Here is a 24,344-nt window from a genome sequence, read left to right on the forward strand (position 1 = left end):
GTAGAGAGCTCCGGGCAGGATTCCATTTTGGAATGCTGAAATGACAAGTAGATCATTGAGATCATCTACTTGTAGGCATTCCTTGTGGAATCTCGTCAAAAAGTCGCTGATCTTTTCGTCGCGACCTTGACGTATAGAAAGCAGCTGAGCCGAAGTGATCCGGGCTTCCGCTTTCTGAAAGAACCTCCTGTGGAAAGCATCCATTAGATCTCGGTAGGATCTAATGCTGCCTTGAGGAAGGCTGTCGAACCACCTTCTGGCGTTCCCGATGAGCAGCTCGGGGAACAGCTTGCACATATGGACCTCATTGAGACCCTGGTTCGCCATATTATACTGATAGCGTCCCAAGAAGTCATGAGGATCCACTAGCCCGTCATAAGTCATTGACGGTGTCCGGTAGTTCCGCGGCAAAGGAGTTCGGGTGATATCGTCCGAGAACGGAGTCTTTAATGCTCCGTACATGGCGAACCCGATATTTCTTCGGTACGGAGGAGATGGAGTTCTCCTGTGGTTCCGGTACCGAGGAGGAACAGGAACATGTCGGGGTTGAGGATTCTTTCTCCTGGAAGACACGTCACTACTGCGGTAGTGACTTTCATGTCTGGATGAGGAGGGAGAATCCGCCGTTGTCTTCTCCGGCTGTTGGCTCTTCTGCAGGAAGGTTAAGAACTCCTCCTGCTTCTCGGCCAAGAACAGCTTGACAGCTTCATTTAAATCGGGCTGCTGGGAAGACTCGGTGCGATGACTCCTGGAGTGGCTTGTTCCTCCTTCGTGAGAACCGGAGGTAGATGTCTCCCGAGGCCGTTTTTCAGACCTGCGAGCTGGACTAGCTTCCTCACGGTGATCACGAACGGTATTACGGGTGGTATGTGATCTGGTATGCATTTTTTTTTTTTTGGGGTGGAAAAAGGGTCAAAAATTCGCTTTATCACAAATTTTGTTCTTCGTTTCCCACAGACGGCGCCAGTGATGAATCGGCGAATTTTTGATGTTAGTGAATGCAGGAAGATGCAGATCACGACACAGAGATTTTTACGTGGTTCGATTTACTGAGGTAAATCTACGTCCACGGGAAGAAATGAGGGCCGAGTTGTATTGCTTGATCTGTTTTCTTACAGCTTACAATACAGACTAGCTATTTTGTATTTTTATCTCTAGAAAGCGAGAGAGTCTATTTAGAACCTCCTATCTATCTGATCTAGGTTCTATTTATACATTGAACCTAGATCGTGGCATGCAGCCGTTTACTAGGTAGTGGATGTCGTGGAGATCGTGGCGATCTTGCATGGGTCCACTATCCTGCATGAGTTAATGACTGCTTGACACCACTAAATAGATCGTGGGTGGTGGAGGTGGAAATCCTGCATGAGTCCACTATCTCCTAGTTCGGTCGAATACTGAGACCGAACTGCTGAATTATGGCCGAGCAGCTTTTGCCGATCTGAGAGTAGAGCTTGATGCCGACTTGAGAGCAGAGTTTGATTGGTTGGCTTTTACCGAGCTGTAGGCTGGGGCCGAACTCTTTGGTTGTGCCGAACTGAACTCTGATACTCTTTAGTCATGCCGAACTGATACTCTTTCTTGGGCTTTAGGCTGATGGGCTTTACTGCTGTTGGGCTTGTTTAGTACGTACTCCATCACTGGGGATGATGGGAAGGATGCTGACAAGTGGGCCGGTTAAGCTGGGATGGCTTAAGATAGGTTGTGAGATAGGCCGACGATGTGGAATGAGGAAATTAGAGATGGATTGTGGCAGTGGAAAATCCAGAACTCGAATATGGAGGGAGCGGAATTAAATATTAAAAAAAATTAATATAATTTTGAATAATATAATTAAATAATACTCCCTCCGTCCCACAAGAATATGCACTCTTTCATTTTTAGTCTGTCTCACAAGAATATGCACTTTCTAATTTTGGAAACTCTTTTTTCTCTAAAGATGTGGGACTCATTCTTCACTAACAATACTTTAATTACTTTTTCTCTCTACCCCTCTCTTACTTAACCAATTTTGCATTAAAAACCGTGCCAAACCAAAAGTGCATATTATTTAGGGACGGAAGGAGTATAGTATTAATAAAAATATAAAAATACAAAAGTAACAATATAGGTTAAATAGTAATCCATCCATCCCACAAGAATATATCCTCTTTTCTTTTTAGTCCGTTCCACAAGAATATGCACAATCTAAATTTGGAAACTCTTTTATCTTTGATGAGATGAGACTCATTCTTCATTAACAATACTTTAATTACTTTTTCTTTGTATTTCTCTCTTACTTACTTATTATGCATTACAACCCGTGCCCAACAAAAAATGTATATTCTTGTTGGACGGAGGGAGTAAATATTTAGACTACATAAATACTTCAAATGTCTATTTTGATATACAAGTAAAAAGAAGCAATAAAGATCATATAAAATAAGTACCCCTCCGTTCGCCATTAGGAATCCCAATTTACTATTTTAGTCCGTCTGACATCAGGAGTCCCGGTTCACTTTTATTATAAATGGTAGGTACATCTCACTTTCTACTAACTCATTCCATTCACATTATATGTAAACTAATAAAAATATAGATTCATAAAGCATTTAATTGTTTGATTTGGTAATAAGAATTAATAAAACAAAGAAAGAATGGGTGAAAGAATAAGGCTTGATCCATGGACTTCTTAGTTAAAAGACCAACAACAACAGTACTTGGCTACTAACTTCAATATAACATTTATTGAAAATGAATATTTTTCTATGCACGGAGGGAGTGATTTTGCTAATACCGGCTTGACCCTAAGGGATATTTAAGCTCTTCGGACGATCGGGAAGGGGCAGTCGCCCCCTCTTGCCCACCAGATCTACCGGTGGACTGTGGGAAGGAGTATTTCTATTGAGAGTGCTCTTAATTTAATTTTGAGTAACAATAATTTATTAGCTCAATTATGCCATTTTTATGATTTCTGACTTCGGTTTTAATTTAGTTTTCAAATGTTTCAAATTGAAATGTAACTGGAGGAGTCGTGCAGAGGTAAATTACTTTTAACGGCGCATTTCCTCTTCTTCACCAGCAGCTAAGGTTTATTCTATATAATTTGATCACATAGTTTCAACGTAACAAATAAGTGATTAACTACTTACATATCGAGATCCAGAAGCAAAGGGACTTTCTCCGAAAAGCTTTGAATCAAAACCTCTTTTGCCACATTCTTCAGCTTTTCTCACTACGCAAATTCAGTTATCTGCGCAAATTGGCGTATCCAGCGGTGCTTCTCATCCGGAAATTGGATCTGTCGGCGGAGCATCGGTCAGATCTAATCATTTGATATTCGGTCCAATCAGAACCAACGTGTTGTTGCAACCACCGGTATGTGTTTAATTGTGGTTGGTTTCATGAGCTGAAGCTCAATTTTAACTAATCAAGCGTGCAAGCTGCATCAATGATGTTAGCTTTTATTATGGTTTGATCCAGCAAAAGAAAAGGTGGATTCTAATTGAATGTTGCTGTTGTTTATTACTCCAGAAAATACGTGTTCATGTACATATATGCAATGTAACTAATTTCCTCGTATCAGAATTTTGGGAGATTTGTTATCTGTGATAAGATCTGGTCGTGCGGAAATTTTGGCGCAGCTTAATCAAGTTTGCGATTACATTAATGTGTTCGATGATCTGGATTTCGTCTTGTACTAATATCGTGATATATCCTTTGGGTGAGGATGTTAAGTTTGATAGTATGATGCATGATTGCGTAGTTAGTTAGCTAAGGAGTTGTATCTTTGAAAATGGTTGATGGGGTTTCTGGTTTTTTCCTTCAGGTTGATTTTTCATAGCCGGTCTTGGGTGGTTGGCTGATGAAGAACGGGATGATAGAGTGCAGTGTCTGTCATTCCAAAATAGTCAATCCATCCACTAAGGCTGTTTCACGAGCTTATGACAGACATAGGAACAAGATATCGTCAAAGCAGCGGGCGCTTAACTTTCTATTAGTTGGTGGTGATTGTGTCCTTGTTGGTTTCCAGGTATGATTCTCTCTCTCTCTCTCTCTCTCTATTACTTTCTCCTGCTGTTAACTTTCAAATGTGCAATGTGCACCCCTGTATATTGTAATTGTCCATACTTTCTCAATATCATTTACTCTGATTGTCATAGTTTCTGCTAAGTCCATCTGATTTTCCTCTTTCCAGCCTATTTTGGTTTACATGTCAAAGGTGGATGGGCGCTTCAAGTTTAGTCCTATTAGTGTCAACTTTTTGACAGAGGTTGCAAAAGTTTTTTTTGCAATCACAATGCTTTTGTTACAGGTACTTTTATCTAGATCTCTATGTCAAATAAGAAATGAGAAAAGAAGAGTTTCATGCACTTTCAGTGAACGTTATTGTTACCTATTGTGGTGAGGATATGGTAGTATTTGATATGTTACATAATAGCTAATATATATTGATGGTTTTGATTATAGGGGTGAAATACACTATAGAACTAACAGGCTGTCTCACACTCTAACCAAATTAGATAGAAGTGCTTTGTATACTTGCAGACCTTAACAATTTTCTCAGATTTTATTGAGTGCTCTGAGAACTTTACGGCTGTACAAACATCTCATCGTAAATGTAGTGAGCCAATCTACAGAAACACTTAGATCTTTCATATTTGTGATTGCATGCATGTGTTTGTATGAGTTGCACTAGTATGTAGAAACATGGAAGTTTAATGGAAAAGGCTAGAGGTTTTATATATTACTCCATGATGTTTAGTGGCTAAAGCAACTACTATATTTATTGACCATCGAATATGCAAAACAAGTCCATGCCTTGTCATATTAATGTGTAAATCTATCCTTGCAGGCTAGGCAACAGAAAGTTGGTGAAAAGCCTCTTCTCTCACTTTCAACATTTATGCAGGTGCACTTTTCTATGATCTACTATTATTTAAGAAGTTGGTATCCAATGGTGTTTCAAGTCACTATGTAAAGTTTACTACCATAAAGAAGTATGTTTTTTAATTGTTATGTTAATTTTATCTAGCCTGCAACATGTAGTTGGCACAAGTTGCCTAGTGATTCTCTTCCTTTTACTCAGATGAATATTCTTGCATATATGGTCTCTGACTCTCTAATGATTGGAAACTATGATTCCTTGTTATCTGAGAATGTTGTTCCTAAATCTTAACAGATCCTTAAGGTCAGTTTGATGATCTAGAGGCTCACATTTTTCTGATAGGAAGCTTTCTCAGTTGCCATTTGCTAATAATTAAAAAATAATTATTTGAATCAATACTAGGAGTTGAAAATAAGCATAATAACTATCAAGCTTTATTATGGTTCCTAGTTCCAAATGTATAAAACATGTGGGTAACTAATAATATCGTATTACATTTGGTCCAGTAGTGACTAGTGAGAGCAAATTTGAAGCAACTACTAACTGTTCAGCCAAATTAAGTATTTGTTTTATTTTCAACTTGGTCATGCATACAGCTGCCTGGTGAGGTTTTAAAAGTATTAATGTCGACTTCTAATAAACTATCAGATTGTGTGATTGCTATCATGATGCTTACCTTGATTTTGGGCCCTTGGAAATGTTCTTAAATCCTTAGGTTACAACCAAAGAAAAGCATTTTTTCTTCGTTTCTTCTTATATGATACGAGGATGTCTTTGAGTCCTCCGGAAAAGTTATGCATCCCTGATATTCTCCGCTATGCTAACTCCAATTTGATGATATTCTTATGAAGTTTTTCCCTTCTGATGATATTTGCAGGATGCTCGCAACAATAAACTTCTTGCAGTTCCAGCCCTACTTTATGCTATAAATAACTACCTGAAGTTTACTATGCAGGTATACTTAGTGCTGCTAGGGAGGCCTGGTTTAGACCTACGTTTCTACAATTAAACGATAGTGTTACCTAAATGAAATAAAACCTGCATCTTCTTTACTTCTTACACACTTCGATGTGCTTACATCAAGATGTTAAAATGGTTTTCTGAAGTATGTCCGCATGTCATTTATTCTGTATGTTAACTTTTGCTAAAGTGTCAAAGTCAAAAACATCTAAACTAAAAGTAGGTTTATGATTCAATAAGAATGTGTGCAAGAATCACGATGTTAGATTGTTTTAAAATCCTTATGCTATGATATGATGTAGGATCATATCAGTAAAAAATGCTTCTTCAACTGCTTCTTGTTAAGGAAAAGCTTGAGAGAATGAATGTGTTCACACATACCCATATATCATGAAACAGCCTTAGTGGATGGATTAACTATTTTGGGACGGACAGTCACTCTATTGCATATACTCTTGTAGAACCTTTTCTGAATACTAAGTTATTCTTTTTATTGGAGATAGTGGGTGTAGCTTCTTCCTGTACTTACAGTAACTAATAACTCTTCATTTTCTCAGCTATATTTCAACCCCGCAACAGTAAAAATGTTGAGCAATTTAAAGGTGCGTTGAGCCGTTGACAATGCAGTTTGTTTGGCAATATACATCTTTTATTTTATTTGATATGTTAGTTTGTTAATCCTCTGTCATTGGTGTTCTAACATGCTCTGAGAATAATAAAGGTTGTGGAATACCATCTTGAGATAGGAGCAAAATCATCGAGAGCTGATGTTTGCCTTTGTTTTTTACTGTTTCTCATATGCCCATCTCACTCAAGTCTCATCTTCTACCCCTAAATACTCTTTTAAGGTTTTGGTAATTGCGGTACTTCTCAAGTTCATCATGAAACGTCGATTTTCAGTAATTCAGGTTAGTTTCTGTTAATGAACATATAAGATCATACACATTCTATTGTGTATTCTAAAAAATAAACTTTTTTTTCATGATACAATAATTTAATGAATTTGTTGTGAAATAAGCCACCAAAGCAATCTAATTTTCAAACACTTGGTAAAATTTTGTCGTTTTGTTACAGTGGGAGGCTCTTGCTTTGCTGCTGATTGGTATCAGTATAAATCAACTTAAATCCATGCCAGTAGGAACCACTGCTTTGGATCTCCCCATTTCAACTGTTGCATATATATGCACACTGATTTTTGTAAGTTATTCCGGACATCTTGATAGTATCTTTGAGTGGCATCGATGTACAGAACAACCTTCTTCTTTTTCGTTTTGCCTTTCCAATATTGTCATTGATTTGTTCTTTATGGGTATAAAATCATTTTGGTTTTTTGAATGCAGGTGACAGTTCCTTCTATGGCCTCTGTGTTCAATGAATATGCCTTGAAAAGCCAATACGACACAAGCATTTATCTTCAGGTGGTTTCACATAATCAAATGTTGAAAAGAATATCATTTAAAGTGTCTTTTTCTGGTACAAGTGTACTAGTATTATGATGTTTTGTCATGTATGTGGCCACAACCACCACATTCAGTCCCTTAATGTTCACATGCAAGCTGCCCTTAATGTTCACATGCAAGCTGGAAATAGAGTTGTGTTATTGAAGTGGCAAATGCTATATTTTACTGCCTCAGTGGTAGCTCAATAGCAGAGCCTATAAAGGCTGAAGTCAGGTTATGATTATTAGAATGTTTCCCCTCTGAGTTTTCATGTTTGTGACAGTGATCCTGAATTTCATTTGTTCGTTGAATATTATAATTGAAACTAGTTTAGTTTTCATGATACACATGAGGTTTAACGTAGTTCATAACCTGGGTCCATGCCTCAGTGGTTGATATACGTTCTTAGTTCATTACTTTCATGTCTCACGTAGGTGATATTTAAAGTTGAAGTTCTTACTAAGTAATTTTTTTCTCTGCCGGAATTTGCAGAACTTATTTTTATATGGATACGGAGCTATATTCAACTTTCTTGGAATTCTTGGAACTGTCATTTTTAAAGGTATCAGTGCAAAATCATGCTTCTCCCGCCCTCAGATTAACACCAGCAGTTTGGATTAGACCCATTTTGTAATTTATTGGGATAGGGTAGCTTGGATTTTAGACTTTAGATGTATTTGACTGTCAGTGACTAGGGAAATTTGTTTTGATGTTTTTCCATATAAAATATTTCAATGCATGTTTCAGGTCCCAACAATTTCAGTATATTGGAAGGACATTCAAAAGCTACCATGTTTTTAATATGTAACAATGCTGCACAAGGAATATTATCCTCCTTTTTCTTCAAATATGCCGGTGAGAGATTTTTCAGTAGCTGGTTTTACAGATTATCTCCTTTTCATGGGATAGTAATACATTGGCTTTACCATTGTAGGTCTGCCTATGTGCGTCTAATAGGATTGCTTATTACTGATCTTCTGCTAAATGCTCACTCACGTATATTTTCATATTCTCAGACACGATATTGAAGAAGTATTCATCGACTGTTGCAACAATGTTTACAGGCATAGCATCTGCTGCTTTGTTTGGCCATACTTTGACCATAAACTTTTTGTTAGGAATTTCAGTGGTTTTCATTTCAATGCACCAGGTACAAAACTGAACTATTATGTCTGTTCTCTTACGTGTTAACGGCGAGGCTTATCTGCTATATTATTCTGGTTTCAGTTCTTTTCACCTCTTGCAAAAGCCAAGGATGAAGAACAAAATGCGGTGGTAGAAAGAGCAGATGTACAGGATAAACATAGGTATTCATTCTGTTCTAGAATACTCACATGCTTCAAACATAAAATCTTTATATTTGTCAAGTGAGGGTGCTTCTTCCAGGGGCTCTTTACCTCATGCAGTTGTTGAAGGTTCCATATTATTATGTACAATCCATTGTAAGATCTGTTTTGAATCATTAAGTAGAACAGCCGTTTGAGTAGCTCAGTTTTGTTCACATCTTCTTTCATGGCAAGGCACCCTCAAGCTAGTACATTTAGTGACCTTTTTATTGATGGTGGAGTGGACCATTGCATAATGCTTTCTTCTGAGTGCATTTAAGAGACATCAATCTTTTTCATCAAGAGTCATAGTATATTCTTTTCCTTTTCTCTTTTGTTTTCTTTTCATGGGTGATTAGTTTCACCTTGTTTGTCCTCTCTGGTTTGGTGGGTAGGGAGTGGAGCTGTGGTCTTATGCAAGGGAAATAACAGGAGAGATAGTGAATACTTTTGCATTTTCTGCATAGTAGTTGATAATTAACCCTTATGCATAATCAATTCTGTCAAGAAATAGTTATTTAATGGCTAGATTTTTAGTTGATAATTAACCCTTATGCATAATCAATTCTGTCATTGTATCTGCAAGATATCTCATAACTTGTTGATTCTTTAATTTTAATGGTTTGATTTCTAGTTGTTTTTGTTCAAGTTTTATCTAACTAGTATTAATTGTTGCTCTACACCATTTTTTACTATAACAGCCTCCCCCCTTGCATTATTTGACAATTGGATAATCTCCATCCTGCAGGTCAAGGGATTCATCCTTCATAAATATGACTGCTGGAGCCAACGAAGAGGTACAATATAAATATATGTACAATTGCACATTTGATCGTTTCTTCTAAAGCATGCATTTCTTCATAGTTCTGTATGCTTTATCCAGGCTAGTCGCCGTGTCGGACCTGATGAAAGACAACCTCTTCTTCCCACTTGAAATTAATCTGTTGGTATGCTGGCAAAACTTATATTTCATCTCTTTTATGGGAGTAGTATTTAGGTCATGCTTCTTGTCCACAATTTGATTTGCGTTAGCAATATGATATGATCTCTGAATGTAGCGTTATCTGATAAACTGCGGGGAATGATGCTACCTTCCATTTCTGTTACTACAGCACAACTGCACGCATTCCTTCGGACGTACTGTGACTGTGATATCTAACAATGAATTTCATTGTAGGTTGTTTCCTTGGCACCTCTAGCACGACCACGGGAAAGCATGGGAGAGAAGATAACACCATGTTGATCGCCACAAGCACTGCCACTTCCACAAAATATGGTTAGCTGTTATTCTTCTTTTCGACACACTGCATCTTCCTAGGAATAGTTTTGAAATACAGTATTGACTATTGACAACTTAAACTTGTAGAGTATTGAAAGATTATTGCCGCATGGTTGTCTGCAGGCCTTTACTCGAATTCCAAATATATTCATTCATACACGATAACATGTAAAATGAGTTCTTGTTCAGTTTATGTATTGATTCATTTTTGTATTCAAGATGCATCTTATTCCAATAAGCTACATCTTGGTCTTTTTCCTTTTGCTATTATGCCTTGACAGATGCTCTTTGCATTTTTCGTCTGTAAATTAGTGAGTACATCTATGGGTGGATGTTTCAACCTTGATATGGCGATGAAACGCAATGCAGTTAGTATAGTAAGATGTTTATCTCCGTTGGCATTTCAAGTCAAGCGCGGTAAATGAAGAACTGATCCTATTTAATTTTTAAATAGCGGACGAACGCGACGCCCGAGCCACTAGCCAGTCGCTAGGGCGTGCGTTCGTTTGTCCGCTATTGCAAATGCTCTTAAAGTTGTTGGGCTTGGGTCGTTTGGTGAGCCTGGCCTCAAAAAGGAAAATGGGATGGGTCGTATTTTTAGAAAGACTTGTGTTTTTTTTCACTTTAAAACTGTAATTTCCCTTGGTAACTAGTAATAAAACTGCAAATTGTTCCACTTAAAAAAAACTGTGGATACAAGAGTTTATCCGGTGGCATAGTTTGGTAGCTATGATAATTCTAGATAAATTTATTTATCTTATATTATTGATCCTTTGGTAGCATAATTCATTTATTACTAAAGCCCATGATTAAGGGCGGGCCCAATGAAGCCTAAGATAATAAACTCCAATATTACAGATAAATTATATTGGCTATGATTATTTATCCTCATCTATACATATATAAAAGGAGAGTTTTGGAGATATTTACAAAAATGCCATTTTAATTAAAAAGCTATATATTGATTAAAATTAGTATTATCAATAGATTTTTTAGATATGGCAGTTATATGAACGTGATTTGAAAGTGTGAAAAAAACTGCTATAAGACATTCATTATGATTTAATTTATACTAAATGGTAGTATCACATTTCTAAATAAAAGTGTACAATATTATTTATTTTTGTAAAAACTAGGGATAGTGAAAAGTTTTTAATAAGACAATATAGATTTTTATTAAAATTATGAATGTGGAAAGTTTTGTTTCTAAGGGAATGGATTTGAAGAGACTAGAAGATGAAGAGATGATATTATGGCATGATTTTGTTCTTAAGGAAAGTGGAGTGCTAATTGAATGCATGTATTATAAATTCAACCATAGAAGCTTATATTTTTTTTATATTGCTAGACTATTTCGCAAGATACAGTAAGTTTGATTGCTGCATCGAAGTTGTATGATGTATATTTTGAATGTAGGGTTACATTATGTGTTTCTATGATGTATGGTAGAATTTTAAAGGTTTAGAAAATTTATGCTAACTTTTAGTTTTTATCTATTATTGTGGAGTTTTTCTTATAAAAGTTGGGATTACAATGCCTTGGTTGTGAAATAAGTGGGTAGATTTTATCAGAAGAAATATTTGTGTGTGCATTTGAAAAAAATCATTTAAGTTTCTGCTCCATCTAATGTGTTTTCTAGGGTACTTCTTTTACCAAATTAGGGGATATATCTCCGCCAAGAGGAGTCAAGGCCGCCATGGAGATGCAACGCATGAGAAGAGCTCAAGTTTTAGAATCTGAAGGTATTTTTTGGAATAAATAAATTTAGCCTTCTGAGTAAGTGTTGAAAATTGTTTTGCTTTGTTATTTTTAGAACGTATTTGAACCCCTTTTTTCCACAGCCATAACATGCTTTTTTGCACAGCCATAACGTATTTGAATCCTATGATGATATCACGTGGTCTTAACATCCACGTGATATCATCATAGGATTTCTGGTGACGTCGCTTTCTTGTCTCAAGAATCAATTTATCCTTGTACTGATACAAGGGTGTCTAATGAATTTGATGGCTTGGTCGTAAAGACTCTAAGCCAAGATGAAATGGCTGTATGAATCCTAAATTTGTAATCCTTTCCATCTTTACTTTGTAACCACCTTTTCATTTGTATTATGTTGTGCATTTTTATAACATGTACAAACTATAAAATCAATGATTTTTTGGGATATCTACAAATATTTGGAGTATTTTTTTGGGAAGTTTTGTAATTTACTGGAACCATTTGTATCTGCATCTTGATATAAGGTGAAATACCTATTTAATTTTTTTGGATTTGGAAGCACGATAGATTTTGAATTTTTTTTCTTTATGTTTTTTATGAAATTTTGTTATTTTAATATTATCAGAATCGTTAGTTAATTATATTTTAATTGATTGTTTATTGCATATTAATTTTATAAATTTGTTATTATTGAGTTATTGAATATATACTAAAATATAAATAATTTAATTATAGTTGGTCTGATATTAAATTTTTCTTAACTGGGGCGGAGGGAGAATTTTATTGATATTTGGCTCATTTGTTGGTCAAAGTTAAGGGTTTATGATTTAGGTTTCAAGGTTTGGGTTTTTAGTGTATAGGGTCACTATATTGCAATGAAATGAAGCTCGACTAGGAAGTGTCTCACCAGTGCAATCTTAAATTATTGCAACGTAAACTTGCTCATGCAGTTATAACTCAACGGTTAATTCATATTTTCACAGAATTAAAATGCTTTTTAATTTTAAGTCTGCTATTTAAATGTCAATACAAATAAGTATTAAAATTTTAATGTGATCGTATTGACATTTTAAAGAAAAGTTAGCATTAAAACGCACTCTTGTGCCCATGTGGGGTTATTGTGATTGAAAAAGTATAATTCAAAGTAAGAATATGTCTAATATTCTTTTGTTTATCATTTCACAAATCTTATTTCGCATAATGAAATAAATATGAAGAAATTAAAATGAACCGTGCATCGCACGGGCTTGATACTAGTTAATTTTAAAACATGACTAACCTATTTGTTTACATAATTACCCTTTTATGGTATAAGCCGGCAAATACCCTCAACATTGGAAAAGAATTGTATGAATCTGCCAACTAAAATCATGGCGAATCACGTTCCCTCAATTTCACCCAAATGTTCCATGATCAATTCTTCCCAAATCAAGTACCCTGGTCAATTCTTCCCTCACATTCCCTGATCAATTCGGTCATCACAATTCTCAATTCCGTAATTCCATGATCCAATCACGTTTGATCCAATAACACCGTGCCTTATAAATTATAATTCCCCGATCCATTCAAGCCGACGAATTGACGTACTCAGATTTTTTTTTTTTGTTTCCATATCATCCATTTCCAGAAATTAGAGTAGATGGGTATGAGTTTCTTGCTATGATTTGATAATATCATTAGAAGTGGTTTTCTGATTTTTGTTAATTTTTTTGGCTGATTTCTGATTTCCATCTTCATGACTTGATGAGTGAGGCTAGCAAATAATCAAGGGTGAACTTGCAATTAGAGATACATAGATGGGGATTTTGGTTAATTAGTAAGCAGGTCAAGCTCGAGTTTATTAATGTTAGTCATAGAAGGAGAGTTTTTTTTTTTTTTGTCATAGTAGGAGAGGTTGTAAGAGAAAAGTTGAGCTTGAAGATTGCTATGGATATGTGGCTATGGTGCAAAATTGCTCTGGTGAGGTGAAGCTCAATTGGAGTAATGGAAGGATTAATAAAGACTAGAGAGAGTGAGTAACAGCAGGAGTAATAGAGGTTGGACGCTTGAATGCACGATCAGTAATGAAGAACAATAAAAATTGGAATTAACTTTAATTAAAATAAAAATTAATTAAATGTTAATATTGTCATTACCTATTTTAATCTATTATTTTGGTAACTCTATCAAAAACATTAAAAATAAAACGGATATTTCTTAATGCCTACCAAACGTATAGAATAGATTATTAATCACATTCTATTAGATAATTTATATGGATGATAATTTTACTTGGGATAATTTCACTAACCTACCAAACTATGCCGTAGTAGTTTAGTAGTTTAGTACTACTCTTACCTGATTTGTGGAAATCACTAAAAACTAAATATTTAAAGAAGATTACAAACAAATTAAGAAATTCATTTTATGTATTAGATCTCTTATTCTTGACCTTATAATAATCTTATGTAAATATCAAATCATTAGCACGATATCTTGTGATAAAATTATTTACATCAAAATATACCTACAATAAATAAATCAATTGTTGTTATTTTACCTTTCAATTCTGTTTAATTTTTGCAAATCACCTGAGCCTGCTGTAATCTATCTATGGATAAAGAAATCAGATCAATTATAGCTCAAATTTAAAAAAAATGAAAAACAAAATCATATATGACAAATTGTAGATCATTATCTTAAATTAGTTGTAAATAGCAAATAAAGAGTGAGTAGCAATTGATCAAACCTCAGCTGAATTAATGCTTAATTTAACTCGACTTAATCGCACGTCTATTTTCCAACATCACGGTTATATTCTTCAGCCATTCTTTGATAGTGCTACACTGCTACTATACTATAATGAAAAGTATAGTAGTACTACTACTACAACACTAATTTTTAGTATTTTCTACCGAATGTTAGTTAGTTAGCGGTCTGCTGCATCTTACATCCAAAGCAAAATCGCCCAAAATTACAAAATCCTGAAATCAAAAACCTTTTTCACATCTCCTTCTCTTCAACATTCTCTCACTACTCCTTCCCTCTTCACATGTACATATAAAGAGGGAAAATTAATTGAACAGAACTGAATTCAGTCTCACGGCCATTTAATTCTCCCGCGGTCGGAGCAGCTTTATTCAGATCGCGGCGGCGCAGCCTCTCTCAGATCTAAGCCGCCAAATCGGCAGTGTCTGTCATTCCAAATTGGTTAATCCATCCACTAAGGCTGTGTCACGAGCTTATGATCGACATAGGAGCAAGGTTTCGTCAAAACAGCGGGTGCTTAATTTCTTGTTAGTTGGCGGTGATTGCGTCCTAGTTGGTTTACAGGTATCCTTTCACATGGTTTTATCACAGTGAAGATGTTATTTTTTCCATAGCAATACGAATGCGATGCTTTAGTTGATTTATTTAGGAGATGGAATAGTGCGTTATAGTACCATAGGTTCTCATTGTACCAGTGTGATTTCTTATTAATCTCTCTGTTCTGCGCCTCGTATGATGTCTGCTTTGTCTTTCCAGCCTGTTCTGGTTTATATGTCAAAGGTTGATGGCCGCTTCGCGTTTAGCCCCATTAGTGTCAACTTTTTGACGGAGGTTATGAAAGTATTTTTTGCAATTGCAATGCTTATATTCCAGGTATGTCTACCCATTTGATTATTAGAATGAACAGAACTAAGTTTATTACACATGTAGTTTTTTCCTTCTTCCTGTATTGGAAAGTATGATTTTGTATAGATGGTTGAAAAAACTTAAAGAAAATAGAAATAGGAAGTTATGGTGCTTGCACTTTATCAGTAAGATTATGAGATATGAAGATATTGGATGATGTTTTAACATAATTATTTAATTTGATACTGGTGAGAGTCACAAGAATCACCTGAAGCTGTTACATTTGAAGTACATCCACTCACATTCTGGATGAGAGTGAGAGGCCTCATAGGATAGTACCAAACTATATGTGTGATACTTAAAACTCTGGCTAGATATTCACATAATCTTGTTTTGAGTACAATGAGGAGGAATATATCTTATATTAGTCTATCATGGGGTTATTGATAAATTCACCCAAAAATATTATTATAAAATTATACTACTATGCATTAATATATACCTTATGTACTCCAATCTTTCTATCTGTGGTCACATGTGGGTCTTTGTGTGCATCTCATAAATATATATATATACTCCATATATGACAATGGGGAATATTAGCATAGCCTAAAAACAATTTTAATGGGGTAGCACGCAGCTGTCTACTTGGTTAATTATATTATATACTCCTATAAGTTATAACCGTGCAAATCATACTCCTTGCCCTCCTTGTTGTAGTTATGGTGTTGTGTCTATCCTGCAGGCTAGGAGACAGAAGTCTGGTGAGAAGCCGCTTCTCTCAATGTCTACGTTCATTCAGGTGCTTTTAAAACGTGGATCTAAGTTCATAGAACTTCAGCTTCAAGGAGACTTGAATCCAAATTGCTTGCAGTTGACCAATAAAATTTGTATATTATGTTGATTAGTCTTTCCCCAACTTATACTGTGGTTTTCCCCTCAACCTCATTTTAATAATTTCTTGACTGACATACCTTGTTTATATGTATTTGCAGGCTGCTCGTAGCAATACGCTACTTGCCGTTCCAGCCCTTCTTTATGCTATAAATAATTACCTGAAGTTCATTATGCAGGTACTTTTATTCGTAGCATTCTAGTACATTTGCTTTCCTTTTAGTACTTTTCAATTGATGTGTTGCTACAAAATGTTTAAAGGTATTGTGAAGCATATGTATCTGTATCGGTTGGTTTTGTTTCTCATATGGTTGGTCATTATTGAGATCTCCAAATAAATTCTACCTTGGTGTGCTAGCTAGCTAAAACCAAGTCTATTATTTAGATCTCCAAATAAATTCTTATAATTGAAACAGCTTTTAATTGGCCCTACCAAAATGATTCAACTTGTTATGTCCAATCAGTTATAGGTAGTAAACTAAACACCATGAAGTAATGTCAAATAATATGATTTACCTTTCAGTGAATATGTTATGCATTTCTAGACCAAAAAGACCAAAAAAATAAGAATTTATTCATCTTAACTCAATAGTTAAATCAACACAAGTATTTGGCATTAGGGCACCCGCAACGCGTGCCGCCGGCGTTCCGCGTGCCGTTCCGCCGGAACGGTTTCGCCGCGGAACGCGTTGCGGCGCACCGTTCCTCTTTCATTCCGTTCCGCGTGCCGACGGCACGGAACGCGGCACGGCTTGTGCCGCCACGCGCTCGGGCGACGTGGCGCTCCCCGCTTCGTGCGTGCTTCCCACTCGCCGGCCCGCGAGTGGGACACGTCAGCGATGACGCAATAATTAATTTTTTTTTAAAAAAATATATTTTTATAATTTTTTTTAAAACGGTCATATTACTGTTTTTTTAACTTTTTTTTAATTTTTTTATTTTTATTTTTATTTTCTTATTCTATAAATACACCTAATTTATTACATTTCACACAACTACACATCTACTATTCCTAAACCAACATCAATTCCTCTCCAATTTTCTATTTCAATCTCCTTCACAAAATGTCCGGCGACGGGAATTACGGCGGTGGCGGCTCCGGTGGGTGGGATCTCAACGCGTTCGGCGATTGGGAGACCATGTACAACACACTAGGTGGTTCCGGGTCGTCGACGCCGGGCACCCAGGGGTCGGCGACGCCGAGTGGGTACCAACCACCCACTTTCAATGTGGATGCCTATGCTCGACCACCCGGCTCGCGGCTTTCTCAGGGTTTGTCCCAGATTCGGGAGGATATCCCCGTAGAACCCACCCAGGGAGGAAGCCGAGGCGGTGGAAGCTCTAGGGCTGCGTCTGAGGCACCCGAGGAGGAGGAGGAGGAGGAACTGGAGGATCTGGGCCGGCATCCGTACAACAACGAAGAAACTAAGGCGGTGTACACCGCCTGGCTCACCGTCTCGTACGATCCCATCGTCGGGAACCAACAAGCCGCCAAGTGCTTCTGGGAAAAGGTCCGTGATGTCTACCACCAGACTAAGCCGAAAGGGGCCCGGAAGCGCAAATATACAATGCTCCGTGCTCACTTTGGCCGAGTCGACGCACAGGTCAAAAATTTTTGCGGCATCTACTCGGCCGAAGCGGCGAACTACCAAAGCGGAGCTTCGGGCGCCGACATTCTGAGGGCGGCTTTGCGCGTCTTCTACCAGGACACCAGTCTACAGTTCAAATATGTTGATATTTGGCAGCTCGTCAAGGACGAGGAAAGGTGGGCCGGCGGTGTCCGCTCGAGCTCGGGCTCAACCTCAAAGCGCACGAAGCACACGGCGAGCGGCCACTACTCGTCTGGTGACACCGGTGAGGCCAGCGAGGGTACACCGCAGGTGTTTGGGGGTACGGGGGATCCAACGCCCGACGAATACGGGGGATCCAGCCGTGGGCGCCGTCAGCCGCAAGGGACGAAGGCGGCGAAGACGGCTAGAGCGAGGAAGGGCCGAGGCGAATCAAGCCAGTCGGCCTCGGGATCGGGCTCGCGGAGAGGCTCGGACACACTTATGGTGGCGTACATGACCGCCACAATGGCGGACACTTCCCGCTTCTCGTACGCCCAATTCACGGCCTGGTGGAACGGAATTGTGTATATGGCAGCACAACTTGACCTTCCGACTCCCCCTCAACCTCGACCGCCTCCGGAGGATGATTCGCCGGCGGAGTAGTTTTTTTATTTTCCCACGTTTAATTGTGTGTTTTTTATTTTGTGTTTTTTATATTTTTAGGATTTTAATTGTGTGCTTTTTTTATTTTTTTTAAGTTTAAGTTGAATTTTTTTTTAATGTTGTGTGTTTTTTAATAAAGTGTGTTTATTTAAATTGAATTGGGTTGGAAATAAAAAAAAAAGAAATTGAATGAATAGTAATTTAAGGAACGGTTAAGGAATGAAGGGTTGCAGGTTCCATTCCTTAGTTAAGGAATGAAGTAAAAAAGTACAATGAGGCCCTTAAATAGTGGTTTAAAGAACGGTATAGGAACGGTATAGGATTAGCGTTGTGGATGGCCTTAAGGAACTCAAAATCTAAAGCATAATGATTAGATAAAAGTTAAAACCATCGTACTCTGAAAAAGGTAAAAGAAAAAGTCAATGATGAGGTGCTAACACATCCAATCAGTATAATATTTCAATAAATAATGCACCATGAATAATTGACTCAAGTTTCAACATAGTGGGGCTAAAGCAAAGGAAAGAACCTTCCATCTCACGCTATAAGGCTGTGTTTGGTATTCTGACACGTTAGATGACGTGTAGTTAGTTAATTATACATATTGCACTATTCCCTCATGTCAACTCAAATTTATCCACTGTTTGATATGAATTGCGGGACCCAGTTATACAAATAATCAGCTGTTTGGTAGTGATTTGGGGAGTCGTATCGTATTTGACAAATACCCTTGGTGGGATTTAATTATTGGCTGCAAATCACAGTGGCGGGAATTCATTTTTTGGTGGTAGACAAAATAAAAAATTTGGCGGTTTCTTTTTCCGCCTATCCATCAACCCAGGCAGGAATTTTATTTGCTGGGGAAAAAAATCAAAATTTTGGCGCTTTTATGGAGCGCCTATTTAACACCGTTGTCTCATTGGACTATCACTCCAGCGTAGCGGTGAACATTCTTTGTCTTTGAAGCATTATTGCAGTAATTTCTTCTCCAACGCTTTGCTGTGTTATGGACTGATATTGCACAAAGAAATTGCAATTTGGGCAAAAATTCGGCAAATCAACAAAATAACCAAATCCATAACACACAAACTTCGTACTAGCAGGCGATACCCAATATGTTCATGTATGTGACCATACAAAGAAGAAAACAGAACTCAAAACCGAAGAAATACCCATGAACTCAAAACAGAACTCAAAGCTCCGGTAAATAGACGAAATATACTAACATGGGAAACAAAATTGCAAAGTTTGGAGAATTACCTAGAATTCCAAGTGTGTGGGGTTCTCTCCGTCTTCTTCAGCGATGAAGAAATAATTGAGGAGATGAGGGTTTTTATTTCAAATTTGGTGTTCAATTGTCGGTAGAAAATAATTCAATTTATCACAAAATAGAGTAAATGAGAAGGGATATTTTGGTCAAATAACTGGCTGCTTGTTGTAGATTCCGAGGCATAAAATTTATCCGCAACAAATCGAGATGTTAAAAATTGGGGTGGAACAGTGGTTTTTGGACGGAACGGAGCTCTATCTGAGTCCGTTATGGGTTTCCTAATTTTGTACCAAACGAAGAGAAGAGCATAGATAAAATGGCTTAACCATGCTCCTGGCTACTACCAAACACAGCCTAAAATAGCAGCTTCCACTCCTAAATTTTCTCATCAAGCAAACTCATATAGGAGTATTCATTTTTGATTAAATTCATAGAGCAATGGGTGTGATCACTTACGACGTAGAGACTCCTTCCCCCATCTCGGCCGAAAAGCTGTACAAGGCGGTGGTGCTGGACGCAGACAACCTCATCCCGAAGATCATGCCACAGGCCATCAACAAGGTGGAGATCGTGGAAGGCGATGGGGGTGTTGGCACCATCAAGGTGATTCATTTTGGCGAAGGGAGCGAGTACAAGAGCGTGAAGCACCGTGTGGATGCCATTGACAAGGACAACTTGACCTACACCTACAGCATCATCGAAGGTGATGCTCTTTCTGGCCTTCTGGAATCCATTACTTATCACATCAAGGTTGTCCCAACTGAAGATGGAGGAAGCATTTGCAAGAACAGAAGCATTTACAACACTAAGGAGGGTGCTGAGATTAGTGAGGAGAAGATCAAGGAGGGGAAGGACAATGCCCTTCATATGTTCAAGGCTATTGAGGCTTACCTCATAGCCAACCCGGACTACTAGAACTAGAAGACTGCACCACTGCCTAAAGGTATATCAATTCATATTTGCGTGTGCGATGAGAGATGTGATATGTTATTCGAAATAATTCATAATTGTGTGTGAAACTATAGGCTTAATTGCCTAGCTACTTGTTTTTTTCTTTAATTTGTGTTTTGAGTGAATTTATTGTACTACTATTGAATTTCTCTTGTACTAATAAATTATAAATAAGCATACTACTCCACCTTTGAATTTTTTCTCGGCTGTTGTCTACTTTTTTTGTTTATATTCTTTTCGTGTTGAGGTCAAAATAATAACTCCTATGACTTAATTTAAAGGTCCATGGTTATTTGACATTGAATGGATAATACTGAAAAATACGTCGGGAAAAGACATCGATCAAATCGGACATGTACTCACGGTAATCATTGACCAAATAATGACTAGTTATCAGTTCTATTAGATTTACAGAGATTATCATTAGTACTATTGTTATTTTGAGAGTTTGAATGGACGACCATAATTACAAATATAACAATTTATTACGTAGATATTGGACTAGATTGTATGTGTGCCTGAAAGTAAATCTAATTTACTTTAAATAATTAAATAAATTGATAAAATTAGAATTCAATTTTTAAAAGATAAAATGGTTAAAATTAATCCTTTTATAAATATTAATTTGATTAGCACGTTTTGTTCTATACTTCAATTAGGAAGGACTAGAGTTAAATAAATTTCTGCATGAATTGAGTTGAGTAGCTGGACCTGGACCATTATAATACTCTAAAGCATCTCGCACGATAACCTCCACGATTGTCTTCATTTACACCAACTAATTATACTTAGAAATTATAGAAACTGAAAGGGATCGAACTCAGAAATGTTGACCTTCTCTTTTCAACTAACTTGGGCTATACAAACACATAATCAGGTAAGAGAAGGTTTCTATGCTATATATCTTCTCTCATTTCTCCATGACACTGACTTAGCCAAATTTACAACCATTGCACAAACCATCCTTCTCACTCATATTTTCTAATATTAATTCAACTAACTAATCATGGGTGCCATCACTTAACGTTATTGAGATCCCTTCCTCCATCACGGCCACAGAGATCTTTAAGACCGCAGTGCTCGACGCGGACAAGCCATCAAAAACTTCGAGATCATGGAAGGAGACGGTGGCATTGGCACCGTCAAGGTTATCCATTTTGCGAAGGGAGTCAGTATAGGAGCGTCAAGCACCGTGTGGATGCCATCGACAATGAGAACTTAACCCACACCTACAGCATCATTGAAGGTGATGCTCTCTCAGATATTATAGAGTCCATCACTTATCATATCAAGATTGTCTTAACTGAAGATGGGGGAAGCATTTGTAAGAACATAAGTGTTTACAACACCAAGGGCGATGCTGAGATAGGCGAGGGGAAGAAAAAAGGAAGGGAAAGAGAAGGCAATGGCTATGTTTATTCTGACGCTTAAAAGCTCCATACATAAAGCTTTATATATGTGTTGTTGTATTTTGATTTCTTCCATCATCTCTTGTCGAATTTCAACACTGAAAATATGCACCTCTAATATCTTCTGAAGCAACAACGAGATAGACATTTCTGAAGCCCATCTCCTGGTAAATCAAGTTCAACACACACGAGATACTCTCAAACTTGGGATGTGCTCTATCTTCAGCTAAAAATACATTTCCACCAATGCTCAACTCAATCCAACTACAGCCAGGTTGCTTCTTCACACCACTGTCTTTCATACGAACCCACATGTTATAAGCTTTTTCTCTCATCCCGTTAGCTAGATACATCTCAGCAAGAATCAAATACATGCCCGAGTTAGAAGGCTCTATATCCAAAATCTTCTCCCCAGCAATCTCAGCCAACGACATGTTCTTGTGCAATCTGCACGCTCCAAGCAATGCCCCCCAAACACTTGCTTGAACCTCCAGCCCATCTATAGTCATCTCATTCAACACATCCATCGCTTCATCTATAAGTCCGAATCTCCCTAAAAGATCAACCATACAAGTATAATGCTCATTTGTCGGCTGAAGAGAGTATTTATTTTTCATAACATTAAAGTAATGTTTCCCAAGTTTCACAAGCCCTGCGTGGCTGCAAGCAGAGAGTATACCGACAAAAGTGATTTGGTTGGGCTCCGCTCTTGATGATCTCATCTTCTCAAACATCTCAGTAGCTTTTTCAGCAAGCCCATGTTGAGCTAATCCACATATTACAGAGTTCCAAGAAATGGTATCGTGGCAGGTCATGGAATTGAACACAAGTAATGCAGAATCCATATTACCACATCTAAAATACATAGTTATAAATGCATTAGCGGCAGCAGTAAAGCAATCAATTCCAAGCTTAATAGATTCTGCATGGATTTGTTGCCCAAGATTTATTGATGGCATGTTTGAACAGATAATGAGAAAACTCGTAAATGTGGCTTCATCCATGGAAAAACCATCTTCCTTCATTCGGATAAACAATCTTATACCATTCTCAAACTGATCATTTTCCCCAAATCCAAATATGGCTGCATTCCACACGGCTGTATCAAGACAAGGCATCCGCTGAAAAACTTTGTTGGCGTTTTCAACCTCTCCCATATTGAAGTACCCAATCATGATATTCGTCCACGACACAATGCCACTGAATGGAACTTTCTCTAAGATTGCATGAGCTTCTCTCACTAAACTCTTCTTGACAAAACTCAGCATGATTGAATTCCATGATTTCTCGTGTTTCTGAGGTGTCTCATGGAAAAGCCTCAAGGCATCTCTGGTCCTCCCGATACTCAAGAAACCGTCTATCATTACACTCCATGAGTTTCTGTCCTTTCCAGGCATTTTATGAAACAATCCTTCGGCAATTTCAACAAAGTTTTGTTGCACATAGCCACCAATCATCGTATTCCATGCTCCAATATCCTTCATTGGCATATCATCAAATGTTTTCCTAGCTTCAACAATCTTACCAGTGCCTACAAACGCCTTCACCATAATAGTCCACGATGCAACATCCCGCACGACCATCCCCCTGAACAGTTCCTCTGCCTCATCAAACTCCTGAACCTCCACCAATCCTCCCAAAACCAAATTCCAAGAAACAACATCTTTCAGAGGCATTGCATTAAACACAGTCATCGCCTCACTCATCAATCCATTTTCAACATAACCTAAAATCATCGAATTCCAAGTAACAGTGTCTCTATTCTTCATGCTCTCAAATACATCTTCAGCCTCTTTAACACGCCCGCATTTCATCAATCCAAATATCATCGTATTATACGAGAATAAATCACGGACCACCATCTGGTTGTACAAACTCGCTGCCTTTTCGTGGAAACCATTTTGAAAGTAGCCTCTGATCATAGCATTATAAGTGACGGTATTTCTGTGAGGCAATTCGTCGAACAGCTGTTGGGCATCTTCTACATGACCATTTCTCATAAAATTTGAGATCTTTGAATTGACGGGTTTCAAATCGAGCTGCGCGGTGACATTCCGATGATTCAAATAGGGTTTTCGACTGAGAGAATATGTACGCGCGACTGCTTGTTTGAGTTGAGACGACATACTCCATCACTAGTACACAGCTTAGAGTTGGTTGGAAATAAAGATAAAATAAAGAAAAATTTGACTTAAAGAAGTTGGGATACAATTGGGCCTATCCTCCAAACTTTGCATCAACTTTAAACTACTATAATTATCATTATAAAAATTTGGGCTTTGCTCTAGGCCTTTGGGACACATTGGTCTAAAAATAAAAGTGAATTATAGTATGTGACTGCCGGACAAAAATGTAAAGAGTAAGTTTATAGTGGTACTTCAATATTTTTTTGAAAATTATTTTCAACAAAAATCATTGACTATT

At 37.4% G+C, this 24,344-nt stretch overlaps 2 protein-coding genes and 1 pseudogene across 8 annotated transcripts; 2 read left to right on the forward strand and 1 right to left on the reverse strand.

Moving 5' to 3' along the window:
* Positions 1-2,991: 2,991 nt before the first annotated feature.
* Positions 2,992-10,083, forward strand: LOC121777235 (CMP-sialic acid transporter 5-like). Of its 6 annotated transcripts, none has more exons than XM_042174419.1 (17): positions 2,995-3,473; positions 3,566-3,703; positions 3,809-4,012; positions 4,178-4,294; positions 4,835-4,891; positions 5,745-5,822; positions 6,385-6,429; positions 6,676-6,735; positions 6,902-7,024; positions 7,168-7,245; positions 7,759-7,828; positions 8,014-8,121; positions 8,283-8,416; positions 8,494-8,573; positions 9,340-9,388; positions 9,475-9,538; positions 9,769-10,083. In XM_042174419.1, exons 3-16 carry the CDS (start codon positions 3,845-3,847, stop codon positions 9,523-9,525), a joined length of 1,218 nt encoding a protein of 405 aa, XP_042030353.1. In that variant the 5' UTR covers positions 2,995-3,473; positions 3,566-3,703; positions 3,809-3,844; the 3' UTR covers positions 9,526-9,538; positions 9,769-10,083. The 6 variants fall into 6 exon arrangements, with proteins under 6 accessions (XP_042030356.1, XP_042030353.1, XP_042030354.1 ...); XM_042174420.1 differs by having other exon boundaries at positions 2,995-3,357; positions 3,514-3,703; XM_042174418.1 differs by having other exon boundaries at positions 2,995-3,357.
* Positions 10,084-14,398: 4,315 nt separating this feature from the next.
* On the forward strand, positions 14,399-20,710 carry LOC121775846 (major allergen Pru ar 1-like). 2 transcript variants are annotated; one of them, XM_042172921.1, is made up of 5 exons: positions 14,399-14,901; positions 15,094-15,210; positions 15,929-15,985; positions 16,179-16,256; positions 19,732-20,710. In XM_042172921.1, the coding sequence occupies exon 5, from the start codon at positions 19,999-20,001 to the stop codon at positions 20,473-20,475; it is 477 nt and encodes a 158-aa protein (XP_042028855.1). In that variant the 5' UTR covers positions 14,399-14,901; positions 15,094-15,210; positions 15,929-15,985; positions 16,179-16,256; positions 19,732-19,998; the 3' UTR covers positions 20,476-20,710. The 2 variants fall into 2 exon arrangements, with proteins under 2 accessions (XP_042028855.1, XP_042028856.1); XM_042172922.1 differs by having other exon boundaries at positions 14,401-14,901; positions 19,995-20,710.
* Positions 20,711-21,327: 617 nt separating this feature from the next.
* Positions 21,328-24,067, reverse strand: LOC121777732 (annotated as a pseudogene).
* Between the last annotated feature and the right edge of the window lie 277 nt (positions 24,068-24,344).

This window comes from Salvia splendens, chromosome 18 (assembly GCF_004379255.2).
Source record: "Salvia splendens isolate huo1 chromosome 18, SspV2, whole genome shotgun sequence".
NCBI lineage: Eukaryota > Viridiplantae > Streptophyta > Magnoliopsida > Lamiales > Lamiaceae > Salvia > Salvia splendens.